We start from the raw sequence: 14,823 nt of genomic DNA, 5'->3' as shown, positions 1-14,823 counted from the left end.
TAATGAGACTATGTCATCATATTATTTCCTTTGGATTAACTGTGCTTATTGTATTTCAGCTGTTTTCCCCACAGAACCTGGATCAAGTGTTCCCTTGACTGCTGCCGATCATAAGATACAGCTGTACAAATCTCAGGAAGGAGAATGGGGCTGCAGAAAGAGAGATGATGAATGCGATAGAATTTATAATGGGATCTGTCAGCTCATAACTCTTGGTACGTTCTTATCCAAGAAAACCTGAATTAACTAAATTAAAGTCGAACGTTCAGTTGGACAAGAAGCTTTGACCAAATTCTTAGGTGTCCTTTTGAATTAAGTTCACGTTTTCTTCATAACCCCACTCTCCATGTACCAGATGTCTGCATGGTACTAGCTAGATCCTGCACAAAAAAATTCAATGCCTTTTTCTTTACCAGTCTTCTAATAGTGCCTCTGTAACTAATTAGTAACCATTTGACATTGACTTGAGGTGATTGAAATCTCTGATTCTTTTGATTCACCATCAAAATCAAAAATATATTGTGATTCCTGGCTCAACTCTGAAGAACGATACCTGAAGTATTCAGAATTTTTGTTATTTTTTGAAAATAACCTCTTGCTAATTGGCTTCCTTTAGCTGATGAATCAGTGCTTTTCCTGAATACCAGCTGGAAGAAGCATTGAGGGAACAGGGGTACAGAATGTATAGTGGTTGGCTTTTGCTGATTGATCGGTCAAACCGAGCCTATAGCAGATGGTGAGAAAACTACCACGAGGAATAAACCTCATCCTCACCAACTACTTCTTGCGACAGTATTGATACAACTGACCACTTCACAATATTATGTAATTGAAGTTCAGTTTTTACTCTCGAGTATATACTCCATTTTGACATTACCACTGTGCTAAATGTGTTAAAGTCAAAACAAATCAGGCAGCTCAAAATTGGACATCCATGAGTTGGGATGAACCATTAACAGCAGTGAAATTATATTCCATGGCAATCTGTAACCTTTTGGCCATATCTCTTGCTTTTCCATTAACAACAAGCCAGATGATCAGTGAAAAATGTAGGACAATATGTAAGGAACAGAACCAAGCATTCTTGAAAGTAGTTTGTCATACTGGTGAAGATCCCATAAATGCATGCTAACAGCACTTGCAATATTCTGTGGAGAGAGCAAAGGTATGTCTCAACTAATGAATTAGATTGAAGTTCCATATATGACAAAGGCTAAGGACTCTTGACAACATCCCAGCCAAAATTCTGAAAACTTGTGCCCCAGCACTGGATAGAGTGAAAAATTCTCCAAGTATGTCCTGTCCATAAAAAGCAAGACAAGTCCATTCTATCATTTAGTGCTCCACTAGTATACTCTCAATCCTCATCAAAGTAATGGAAGGTATATTTGACAGTGGTATTGATTAGCCTCCTCACTGATGTTCAGTTTAGGTTTCACTAGGCTCCTGCACTTACTGTAGCATCAGAGCAAAGGTGGGCGATAGAATCATGTTCAGAGATGACATGAAGCTTACTGTCCTTGACACCAAGACAGCATTTCACTGAGTAGGACATTAGGGACCCTTGTAAAATTGATGTCAACAGGAACAGATAGAAAGCATTTCAGTTTAAGGTTTTAACAAAGATCTGTAGCTTGGGTTGTGCGTGAGGTTGTTGACTTGCTCGCCAAGCTGGCTTGTTTTCGTTCAGACATTTTGTCACCATGCTAGGTGACATCATCAGTGAGGCCTCCAATGAAGTGATGTTGTTGTACTCCGCTTGGAATTTATACTGACCGGTTCATTACGGTGAGTAGTGTCATTTCCAGTTTTGATCTGTATGGGTTTGTATATGGGGTCCAATTCTGTACGTTTGTTGATTGCGTTATGGGTGAAGAACCACGCCTCTAGGAATTCCCGTGCGTGTCTATGTTTGGCTTGGGCTACTATGGTTACGTCGTCCCAATTAAACTGATGGCCTTCATTGTCTGAGTGTACTGATATTAAGGAGAGTTTGTTGTGTCATTTTGCTGCCAGCTGATGTTTGTGTATTCTGATGGCTAGTTTCCTTCCTGTCTGTCTGATGTAATGTTTGTGGCAGTCGTTATGTGGTATTTTGTAAACTACGTTGGTTCTGCATGTTGTGGGAATAGGGTCTTTAATCCTTGTGAGTGTTTGTCGTACATTAGCTGTGGGCTTGTGTACTACCATGATTCCTAGTGGTCGTAGGAGTCTTGTTGTCAGTTCTGACATGTTCTTGATGTAGGGCAGTGTTGCCCGTGTGTTAGGGCGTACTGTGTCCCCTTGTTTGTCAACAAGCCATCCGACAAACTATAATCCCCACACTAAACCGAAGGAATGAATGGGACAACCGGAACACAGCAGAGAGAAAAGCACTAGATAAACTAAAGAAAGACAAGAACATTATAATCCTACCAACTGACAAAGGGCGCATCACTGTTGTTATGAACAAACTATGTTGAGAAAGCACAGGCGCTGCTCGCAGATACAAACACTTACCAACAGGTGGCAATAGACGCAACACCGCAGCCAGGTGATAAGATCACTCAGACCCTGGAGAAACTAAAGGATACAGGACAGATAACCAAGATGGATTACATGAGAATGAAACCAGAAGGCACGAACAACCCCCGTTTCTGTGGACTTTCTAAAGTACACAAACCAGACATCCCCCACAGAAGCATGTCTCCCTACCGGGCACACCTTCACACAAACTGGCCAAGGACCTATAACAGAGACTGAAACACCTAGTCGACAGATCACCCCATTCCGTCCACTCAACCCAAGAATGCCTCAATACCCTCAAGAATATAAAAATCAGCAACGATGAGATTATGGTATCCTTTGATGTCACAGCATTATTGATGTCAATTTACATCCCACTAGCCAAAGAAACACTGGCCACATTACTAGGGGAAGCAGGAACACAGACCAGCAGCTCCATCAGCAATGCCAACATAATCAAACTACTAGACTTATGCCTCACCACACACTTTGTCTTTAATGGTGTAGTACACAAACAGATCAATGGCACACCCATGGGGTCACCGATCTCAGGACTCATTGCAGAGGCAGTCAAGCAAAGACTAGAACACACCACCCTCCCCTGTATTCAACCTAAACTGGATCCAGTACGTGGACGACACATTTGTCATCATTAAACGCACCAAACTAGAAGAGACCCACCACCTCATCAACAAAGTATTCGCTGGGATTAAATTCATGAGAGAAGAAGAAAACAATGATCAGCTTCCATTTTTGGATGTCAGAGTTGAGCGTATGACCAACAGGGAGTTCACAACCGAAGTATACAGGAAAGTAACCCATACTGACCAAATCCTCAACTTCCACAGCAACCACCCCAACGTCCACAAACAAATCTGTATTAGGAACAAAAACAAAGTTGCTGGAAAAGCTCAGCAGGTCTGGCAGCATCTATGGAGGAGAAAACCGAGTTAACGTTTCGGGTCCAGTGACCCTTCCTCTGTATTAGGACACTATTTAAATGGGCCATCACCCACTGCGACACACCAGAACTACTCAGGAAAGAGAAAAAGCACCCATACAGAATCTTCGCTATGAACGCATATCCCCACACCTTCATCTGCAGGTGCCTACTAAATAGTACGCCCTAACACACTGGCCACACTGCCCTACATCGAGAAACTGTCCGAACTGACAACAAGATTCCACTAGGAATCATGATAGCACACAAGCCCACAGCCACTCTACGACAAACACTCACAAGTATTAAAGACCCCATTCCCACAACATGCAGAACAAACGTGGTTTATAAAATACCATGCAACGATTGCCACAAGCATTACACCCGACAGACAGGAAGGAAACTAGCCTTCAGAATACACAAACATCAGCTGGCAGCAAAATGACACAACGAACTTTCCTTAATTTCAGTACACTCAGATAATGGAGGCCATCAATTTAACTGGGACAACATAACTATAGTAGCCCAAGCCAAACATGGACACACACGGGAATTCCTAGAGGCATGGTTCTCAGCCCATAATGCAATCAATGAACGTATAGAATTGGACCCCATATACAAACCAATACAGAACAAAACCGGAAATGACACAACTACCAATAACAGACCTAACAGTATAAATTACAAGTGGAGTGGAACAACATCACTTCATTGGAGGCCTCACTGAGGATGTTACCTAGCATGGTGACGAAACAGCTGAATGAAAACAAGCTGCCTCGGCGAGCAGTCAACAACCTCACAAAGCATTTCTGTAGTTGAGTTAGACCTAGAATAAAGGATGATCATTGATTAATGGAGGTCATTTGTATTAGTCCCAGGACGTAATTACAAATGTTCTTCAGATAGTGTCCCAGACCCAGTCACCTTCAGATACTTAAGTTAATTTCCTCTATCTTAAGTAAGATGTGGAAATGTTCTCTGATGATTATGCAGTGTTTAGTTCCGTGTCCAATTCCTGAGATAACACAGAAGTTCATATGCATGCATATGCAGCCAGACCTGGTTACCGATCTTGTGAGAGATAGTAGGAACTGCAGATGCTGGAGAATCCGAGACAACAAGGTGCAGGGCTGGATGAACACAGCAGGCCAAGCAGCATCATAGGAGCAGAAAAGCTTTCTTATATAGCATCAAACTCTGTTGTAACTTAGAACACATCTATTAAACCTTTCCTTAATTATCAATACTCAGTGGGAACCATCCCACCTCCACAATCTCTCCATGTAACTGAAGTTGCACATCCCTGATCTAATTGTAGTAAATCTTCCCTGCCCCCTCTCCACAAGTATCATAATTTTTAAGTTACAAATTATTTGAACTTTTACAATCTCATTTCAGATATTGCTGCTCCATTTGTGGCACCCGTGGATCTCCAGGCTTATCCTTTATATTGTACGGTAGTGGCTTATCCTACAGACCTGAACACAATTAAAGAGAGGGTGGAGAATAGGTTTTACAGGTGAGTTTACACACTATTTACTCGAGAGCAGGAATAAAGGTGCAGTGCTAATCCACATGTGCTGTTACAATGTTGATGAGTTGGTGATCTACTCGTTTCAGAGGAAGGACAATAATGTAACAAAAGATTCTTTCTCAGTTGGAATAAACAACTCATTTCTGGATTTGCAGCAGCATATCCAAATGGACAACAAAGTTTACGCACCAGAGTGTGGAATAACTGATCAAAAGCTCATGCTGTGTTTCTCAAACGTTATCTCAATTTAGTAGCAGGAAGTTGCACTGTGTTGTCTTTAAGCTGCTGTTAGACAGATGGAAGAAAGAAAAAGTTAAAGGGTGAATTCTTCTGCACTGACTCAGCTTTGTTTTCCCACTCAATTAGGGCAATGATTGACAGATTTATGAAGTTAAAAATACTTAAAAGTGCTATTGGCAGTGGATGGGAAATGCCCATATCCAAGTAGTTTATTGAAGGGGGGAAACTGCTGTCTGAAAAACCCTTAAATTTTGTCATCTGTGATCAGTATTAGAGAAAGAAAAATAGAATTGCATTTGTTCAAAACAGTCTCTCAATTTTTAACTTGGGTAAAATGAACAAATTCATTGGCAGTGTGTACTTTTAATTATTGTTGACTAAATGTCATTCTTCAGAAAGAACATTGGTGTCATCTATAGCTGAGCGGTGGCATTCTGGCATTCAACCAGAAGCTTGTTAAGATCCTAAATAAGATTTAAGCATACGGTCTGGGCTGATACTGTAGTCTATTCCATATTATTTTTCAGTATGTATTGAAGTGGTAATGGTGCATCTGCTGTGGAGAATTTGCAGCGCAGTCTGAATGACGGATACAATGATTTATACAGTTAAATTTTGCAAATTCGTGCACCTGCCATGGAGCTTTGCATTTCTGGTAGTTAACATTGAGATTTTAGATGCAGACATTAACATGATCTTCTGTCAACTTTATGTTACATATAATACAATACAACAGAAATTTAGAATGAAAGACACTTATCCTCTTTTTGTTGCATTCCTTAAATGAATAGACCTATTCAATGAATGATATTTCACTTAATTATTTTTTGGTTGTTTATTCCTTAATTTATTTCAGTCCTGACTCTCAGCTTTCATACTGATCGGTATTGTGAAGGATGACATGATCAAAAGTCAATAGAAACTTATTTTAGTTCTCATTTAGATGGATGTTATGCTGGGTGCAGTAGTCTCCACATGCTGGATTGTATATAACATATTCTATCATATCTTCCCCTACCCACGCATTGCTGGTATCCTTCTGTAATTGCTGTACAAGCTTAGTATGGTTAAGTAAAGTGAAGGTATTATTTTTCAGACGTTTGTCATCCTTGATGTGGGAGGTACGATATATTGAACACAATGCACGGACTTTCAATGAACCTGGAAGCCCTATAGTTAGATCCGCCAAATTAGTCATCGATGTTCTCCTGCAGTTCATAAAGTAAGTTTTTCTTTCCTCCAAACAGAATTAAGTTCTCCTTCCCTTTATTTAATCCAACACTTTGATGCGAAATATGACTGTGATTCGCTACTTGATTGTATGAATTTCACATCCTAAGTAAGAAAATGTACTGCAGGATTTTTTTTTAAACAAAATTCAAGCATAGCTGCTGGGGTTTGCCTCTGAATGGTGTTTCAAATTCAGATGTGATAAAGCTTCATGAAACATGAACTTACCTTGTTCCAGACTCCAGCAAGAACTCCATTTTCAAACAGGCTGGAAAGTTCTGGACCCTACACAGAATGTAGCATATTTCAGGCTATGCATGCACTGTCCAAGGTTTATTTTACAGATGAAGGATCCAGCCATTTATAGGAAACTGTGCACCTGTACAGTGAGAATGGCATGATACAGCAGTATAAAAGGGAGTCTGTGCCATAGAGATGAGAGACCACCTGGAGAGGAAGAGGCAACAGACAGAGAACAGCTGTTTTTAGTTGGCTGCAGGCAGTAAGGGTAGAGAGAAGCCCTTAGAGCCCTCAGTTGAAGTCAAGAATCAGGGTTGAGACTGAAGAAAAGCTGAGCAAGCCATTTGCTGCAGCTGAGGTGCAGAAGCTGTGCCTCTGAACTAGAATAGAACAACAATTTATTGTCACGTGTATTTTTACCAAAAAATCAGTGAAAGGTTTTATAAGTTGCCATACGGCGGCACCTAAATTGATGACAGAAGCCATAAATAAGGAGGAAAAAGAAATAGAAGTTCATCATCGTTCAGTTAATGTCTCCTGGATTTGGGGTACGCTGGAAAACTGAGCCGAGACCCTCACGCAGGTCTGGGCCAAGACTGCCCTGCCACACCAGGACTAGAGCTCCACGCTGGCTGCTGGAAGACCTGGAAGCTGCCTCTAAAGCCACGATAAGACTTCCATGCCAAGACGAGACCTCTGCGCCGGGACTAGACCTTCACACTGGGCTGCTGGAATACCTGGGAGCTGCCAAAGAAGACCTCCATGCCAGGCCAGGACCACCCCACTTGGACAAGACTGCCACACTGAGGGATGGCCCCACCAGGCATCAGGATATGACTGCCATTGTGGGCTGTTGAAGTCACCTTCTTTCTGCTGCTCGCCATTGAGGTAAAGGCAACCCTTTCATGCAATGGTGTTGTGCTCAGACTGGCTAAAGATCTGAAATTGTACCTGTGAATCTGTGCTTTGGACATAAGACATAAAGATGTGAAATCCCTCAGGAGAATGACAGAGTGTTAACAAGACTTTCTTGACTCTGTGATTATTTACATCACCATAGGTTGCTGACAAATCTGTGGCCTTGGTCACATGTGGCATTTAATGTACAGATTAGTATGTTTGGATTGCCTGTGAAGCTATATTTACTTGGTGTTAATTCAACATGTTTGGGTATAAGATAGATATTGTAGATTGTTTGCTGGCCTGGCTTTGCATATCAAAGTTTACTTTCTTTTGTAGCTATTATAATTGTAAGTACCCAGGATTCTGTATTAAGACTATTTTTCTACAAAATATTACTGGTCCTTAACCAGATCATAATAAAATCTTGGGGGTCTGGTCTTTGACTATAGTAAGACGAACTTCATGCATGTTAATTCCTTCAACAAAAAAGCTCACTGAAAATTATCCAGTGTCGGTGCTTTATTAGAAAATTATATTTCCTTTTGTACATCATTATATTAAAATACACAAATTATATTAAATATTTTAAATATTTTTGTTGTAATTCTCATAATTAAATACAAATATAATAAAATAAATCCAACCTATTAATTAAACTTGTACTCTTTGATAAAGTGATGTAGTGCCATAATGTTATTAGGGTACTTATGAGATCTTAAGATTTAAAATGGAAATGATATGTCATCACTGGTGCTACAAACAATTATAAACTGTCATTTCCTTGCTATTATTCCTTTTCCAGTGATAACTATGAACTGCTGGTAGTCCTTTGGTTGATGGAAAGGCCTTTTAAACATATCCAGAGATTCAACCAGTCACATTCATTTATTTTTGTAGCAGGTGGTAGCATTCTCAGCTTTTGAGTTATAAAGCTCAAGTCTTGTCTCCAGTTCTTGAACCCCAAAACCAAGTGTCATATTGTCAGAGGTGCCTCTTTCAGATGACACGTTTGCTGTTTCAGTCAATGATCTTATTTGGAGAGACAGCGGGAGACTTATCCCTGGCATCCCAGCCAATATTAATCCCTCAAACAGCTTTTCAAAAAATAAACAGATTATCTAGTCACTAACGTTGTTTTTGGAGCTTGCTATTTGTAATTTGGCTCACACATTTTGTACATTGCAACAGTGAATACACTTCGAAAAGTATTTCATTAGTTTTAAATTACTTTGGGATATCTGGAATTCATGAAAAGTGCGATATTGTCTCTTTTACATTTTTCTTTTTATTGTTGCAGAGACCAGAATTCTACTGACATCCTTCCATTCTACAATAACTTGAAGAAGAAAATGATGTCAGATGAGGTAAAATAAGATTGAGAAATTGAACAGAGTGATGTTAAAAGGCTGAAATCTGACAAAGTAGTTTCTTTAACTACGTTTAAAAATATAAGTTCCATCAGTTGCATGGTGTATTTTACATAGGATTACTACAATGTTCGTTGAGGATAAGGATGCTAAACTGATCTCATCAGGGGCAGTAGTTGGCAAGATTAATTGACCTCAGCATCTTTGGTGCCACAGGAGAAAATAAATTTGTCAGCATTCCTGTTGATGATTACTGTCCATACTAATGGTTACTATTGAAGTGCCAATGTTTGCCTTTTATACCAGGATAAGATCAGAGTTTGTTATGTCAGTACCGCATAAACGAATGGGCAGTTGGATTCTGGAGCACTGGTTGTGCTAATGGAACTGAAGAAATGACCTCTAATCTCCGTTGTATAATTGCTACAGATGTTAACGTGCTAAGAAGATGAATGCATTATTAGAATTCCATACAATGGGCATATTTTAATTGGGTCTTTGGGAAGTCGAGGCATTTGGAGAATTGAGCAGGGAGGTTGTGTGTGGCGTGCTAGCACTGTATTATTCTCTTAGCAGTGGGGTTGGTGGAGAATGACCATCCACAAAACAATTGATTTAGACTCAAGTTAACGAAGGGCTTCTTCCTGCACCCACATTGGAGGACTGTCCTGTAACACCTAGGGCCCTCTCTATAGGCTCTCTGTAATCATTCCAGGATGAGCCTCACGGAATTCATTCCCCAGCTCCCCCACATTCTGTGCTAACCCACCATCCACTGGGACATGCCTGACAGGCCCCGGTGACATGACCTCAATTGGCTTAATCCCAGGGTGGCACTACTGGAAATGAAGGACTAGCTGCTCTTGTAGGATCAAAATCTTCATATCAACAGGAGCACCAACAACAGGCAGTCAATTACTTGATTGCCAGAAAATTGGCTTGGGACTCCTGGAAATGGTCGAGGCAGGGCTGCCCTTAACTTTCTGGCCTGCGGTGGGGCCTCTGCTGCTCCAACATGATCTAGCCCAGTGTTACTTAAATGCAAAGGCCTTTACTTAGGCAGAGTTTAATATGGATTATTGATGAGACTGATCAATCTGCTGTGAATTTGTTTGAATTTTATTCCTTGAATAAAGCCCTAATTCTTTACTCACCAATAAGTATGAACGTAAAATGTAATCTTAAGAGATTTACAAAGTACTTAAAACTATTATTTAAACTTAAATAAACCTATGATATTGTCAAATGTACAGACATGAACTAGGAGCAAAGGTAGACCATTTGGCCCTTCAAGCCTCCATCCCTCCTGTATAGAGGAGTTATATTTCACTATTTTGAGGTCCAATGGAACCTTACCAAAATGTATTTTTTTTAAATATCATTCACGGGATGCAGGCAGTCTCTGGCTGGGCCAATATTTATTAGCCATCCCTAATTGCCCAGAGGGCAATTAAGAGTCAACCACTTTACCGTGAGTCTGGATTCACATGTAGGCCAGACCAGGTAAGGATGAGAGGTTTCCTTCCTTAAAGGACATTAGTGAACTGGATGGGTTTTTCCAAAAATCGACAATGGGTTCATGTTCGTCATTAGACCCCTAATTCCCCAGATTCTTTTCATTGAATTCAAATTCCACCATCTGCCGTGGTGAGATTTGAACCCAGATACCCAGAACATTGTCTGGGTTTCTGGATTAATAGCCTCGTGATAATACCACTAGGCCATTGTCTCCCACAAATTAATTTTGGAAAACCAAAACCAACACGTCTTCTACCTCAATGCCTCCTCTTTTAAAACTCCAGGATGAAGTCAATCAGCAAATGAGAACTTGTCACATAGTAACATTCAATAATTATCCACATTGTGTCATTAATAAGTTCTTTCTAATTGTAATGTTTGTGTTACATTGTTCTGTTCTGGTTGAAAGGATGATGAAGCAGAGAATTCTGATGTTCCAGGAACCTCTACCAGGAATAAGAAGGTAATCTGATCTGAGTCCTGTGTAACAGAAGCTGGAGCATGTACATATATAAGCCTGCGTCAGCTCGTGTAATGTATTTTTGTTTACCTTTGCTTTCTTTTAGGGATGGAAAAAAATGCGCATTACCTATAAAATACCTGAACAAATGTCAAAGTATTGCTTTTTAAAGAAGTAGTCAGTCTACTAATTGTGAAACTAGCCTCTATTTTAGCTGTGATGCATATTAAAGTGCGAATGACTTGAATGAAATAAACATCCTTTGTTTATCTCCAAATTTCTTGATTCATTATTTTTCAGCATGGTATAATATGGGTCACGGATAAAAGTAGGCTCTCTTTGAAATTACAGACATTCATGCTGCAACATGTTACCCATAGAGAGCATAAACATGAGGTCAAGCCAGTAACGTTAATATCTGTTCTTAGTTATGCTGTCCGGAGTAGATGTTTCATGGAAGCTAGATAGCTTTCCACAGGGACAGATAAAGCATCTGAATGTGGTTAATCGTATGTACAAAAGCAAATCACTCCTAGAAATCTGAAATAGAAGCAGGAAATGTTCAAGCCAGTAAAGCATATTAAAGTGCGATTGACTCAAATGAAGTGAACAACCTTTGTTTATCTCCAAATTTCTTGCATTCATTATTTTTGTTGCCTCTTGGCAATCAGCCCAAGGTTTAAAGAGGGGCGAAGCAGTCGAGTAGAGGCTGGAGTGCGAGGAGCCTGAGCTCAGCATATAATACAGCCTGCTAATTCTGTTTTACTCTGCATCGATACTGCCTGACCTGCTGAGAATTTCCTATATTTTATTTCATTTTTTTTTTTGCTTTGAAAAATCTCTTGCATTTGTTGTGGGAATAAGCTTTTAATTCTTGTATTTTGGGGAGTCCAGGAATACCAGCCGAGGAGGACGCAGCGTAATCGTGTCCGGTCACATGATATTAATGCCTGGAAGGTGCGCTGTAGAGAGCTGCTGCATTTAATCTTTCAGTGTGAAGATTCGGAGCCTTTCCGTCGGCCTGTGGATTTATTTCAATATCCCGTATGTATATACTTGATAAAACATTTATTTATACATTTTTTACATTACTGAATATTTTTTTAAAGTAACTAAGGTATTTTAACAGGGTGCTTTGAAAAGCTAGACAAAGGAAAGTATTGGAGACTGCTCACAGAAAGGTGCTACATAATTCTGGGAGTGCAGACTTTAAAATTGGGTGTAGGGATCGGATCTTGTCCCTGTTTTGCTAGAGGCTTTGCTGTTGATCTGCATCTAATTACTGTTGAAATAAATCACATGCCAGATCTTTATACATTATTATCTCTTTCCCCAAAGTGGAGCTCTCCCTTCCATAACATGCACATGTTACTCTTTATATGGCCTGGGTTTAAAAGTTGACACATCTTTGAAGTTTCCTGTGCTGTTTGCAAAGTGCTAGATTTGGTTCGGGGCAGAGCTATTCGAATTCAGAATTTGGCTAACTTGCAGGAAGATTCAGATCTGGGAGCTGCACAGTTTACTGCCCTATAGTTACCTGTTGTTTGTCTCCTGCACTCCTCCATCCATTTGGGTCCTCACCCATCACCTGAAGCATTCACTGCTTGAACAATCAATGCACAATGGCAGCAGTGGGTACCATCTACAAGATGCACTGCAAGAAGTCCCCACATGTTCTTCAGGAGCATGTCCCAAAGTCCTAATGTCAATCATGTAGAAGAACAAGAGCAGCAGGCAAGTAGATGCACTACATGTAAATTTCCCTCCAAAACACAGACCAGTCTGCTTTCAGAATATAATCACCTTTGCTTCATTGTCATAGAAATCATGGGAGAAGGACCTTCGGCCCATCACGTCCATACAATGTCACTTGGCAAAATCCTGGACCTCCCTACCTATTTGTGATTGAAGAGGTTGGATCACCTTCCAAAGGGAAATTAGGGCTGAGCAAGCCAGCAACATCCATAGCCCATTGCTGCACATTGATTGAAAAGAGAAATCAAAAGGTTCATGGCAAACTTTAATTGTCATTTTTGAGAAACACAGAAATTTGCAGGATTGTGAATAATCAGACAGGTATAGTCAGGGCCGCATATTTCAAAATATTGTGTGAACTGATAAATGGCAGACATTAAACCAAACTCTGTTTGCTGAAAACAACATAAACATAAAATCCAGATGAAACACCAGTATTGATCTTTGTTGAAATTGTATCATTATTTGTATATTGATCAGTATTTTAAACCATTCTTCACGGCCATTCAGCTCCTGTCTCCCCAAAATTTTGCGAATTAACAAACCTTCCAACTCTAAAGGTCAAGCTGATGAAATGCAGCATAAAATCACCATATTTGACATAAGTAGACCAGTTGTGAGAGAAAATTTTGTGTAACCATATATGGAAGCTTGTGGAAAGTAACCTTATCTATGTGTGGTAGTTCTTGTGGTTTATTGGCTGAGATTTTACGTAGTTGAGAAAAATCTATCCTGGAGTAAGTTTATCACTGTGACCAAGCGACAGGATCTGACCAAGGAATTCAGACAAGTAGATATCATATTGGAAAGAACATGCAATTGAATTTTATCAGTAAAAGAAAAGGGTAAAATAAGTTACTGTCCCACCTGAAACATTAATCTGTCTCTTCAGATATTAATTTATCTGTGGCCTACTATACCAACTATTTTTGTTTCTGCTTTCCAGTGTTTGGACTTTTTTCTTAATTTATTTTAAAAATGTCACTTATGTATGACCGAGAATTACTGGGTACCTTATGTTAATGCTGCAAAAGCAAAATACTTCCAAAGTTGGAATTCTGGAATAAAAGCAAGTGCTGGAAGCATTCAGTAGATCTGACACCATCTGTGGAGAGAAATAGTTTTAATGTTTCAGGTTGTTTGAAAGGTCATCTCAACCTTGAACTTCACCTTTTTCTCTCCACAGTTGCTGTTTGTCGTGCTGAGTGTTTTTCGCATTTTCTGTGTCCATTTACTTTATACATTTTTACACACATTCACAATTACCATCATGAGACATAGACCAACAGCAGGAAACACGTCAGGGATTCTGACCATCAGCTGCTGCAGCCTTAGCAGAAATTTAATGTAATTTGCAGCAAAGGAGGAGACCATTCAGCACAGAGAGTCCATGTCAGCTCTCTGTTAAGCACTCCAGTCAGTACCCATTCCCCTTCTGGATCCCTGTAACGCTGCAAGTTTATTTCCATCAAATGCTTGTGCAATTTTATTTATGTTTCTACAAATCAATTTGGAAATTGGTGAAGAAATTAGTTGGACACATTTCAGCATGGGAAAATAATCACGTTGGTCCATTAGATCATTTTCACATTCTTAACCTTTACCTTCATTTCTCATTGTTAGCAGTCTTATTTCTATAAGCATCTTTTCTTTCAGGATTATAGAGATATCATAGATACACCGATGGATTTTGGAACAGTTCAGGAGACACTGGAAGCTGGAAATTATGAGACGCCGTTGGAATTGCGTAAAGATGTGCGCCTTATTTTTAGTAATTCCAAGTCTTATACTCCCAGCAAAAAGTCAAGGGTAAGCTAACAGTTAAATGTCACATGGGCAAACCTAAATAATAAGAAAGTCAGAATGTGTCGTTGATCGATACTTAAGAAATTAGTGTGTGCTTTGCATTTTTGGCCTCTTAGTTGTGGATAAAATACAAAATTACATTTACTTTTGAGGACATTGCTGCAACCAAAGTCCAAATATATCTTTCTGTTATTCATAAACTAATAAAAATATAACATGGCTAAAATAATCACTCGAGATAGTAGGAACTGCAGATGCTGGAGAATCCGAGACAACAAGGTGCAGGACTGGACGAACACAGCAGGCCAAGCAGCAAAAGATGCTG

The 14,823-nt window shown here is 39.7% G+C and overlaps 1 protein-coding gene across 1 annotated transcript in view; it reads left to right on the top strand.

Moving 5' to 3' along the window:
- Positions 1 to 14,823, top strand: part of LOC109928206 (pleckstrin homology domain interacting protein) — a 183,896-nt gene that overhangs the window by 157,181 nt on the left and 11,892 nt on the right. Inside the window, exons 31-37 of the mRNA XM_048596719.1 lie at positions 60 to 215; positions 4,844 to 4,964; positions 6,316 to 6,441; positions 8,890 to 8,956; positions 10,887 to 10,940; positions 11,832 to 11,981; positions 14,349 to 14,501. Of these exons, the coding sequence (XP_048452676.1) occupies positions 60 to 215; positions 4,844 to 4,964; positions 6,316 to 6,441; positions 8,890 to 8,956; positions 10,887 to 10,940; positions 11,832 to 11,981; positions 14,349 to 14,501 (827 nt within the window). The remainder of the gene's footprint in view (positions 1 to 59; positions 216 to 4,843; positions 4,965 to 6,315; positions 6,442 to 8,889; positions 8,957 to 10,886; positions 10,941 to 11,831; positions 11,982 to 14,348; positions 14,502 to 14,823) is intronic.

This window comes from Rhincodon typus, chromosome 5 (genome assembly GCF_021869965.1).
Source record: "Rhincodon typus isolate 14 chromosome 5, sRhiTyp1.1, whole genome shotgun sequence".
Classification (NCBI taxonomy): Eukaryota; Metazoa; Chordata; class Chondrichthyes; order Orectolobiformes; family Rhincodontidae; genus Rhincodon; species Rhincodon typus.
This window is presented reverse-complemented; position numbering and strand designations above follow the sequence as displayed.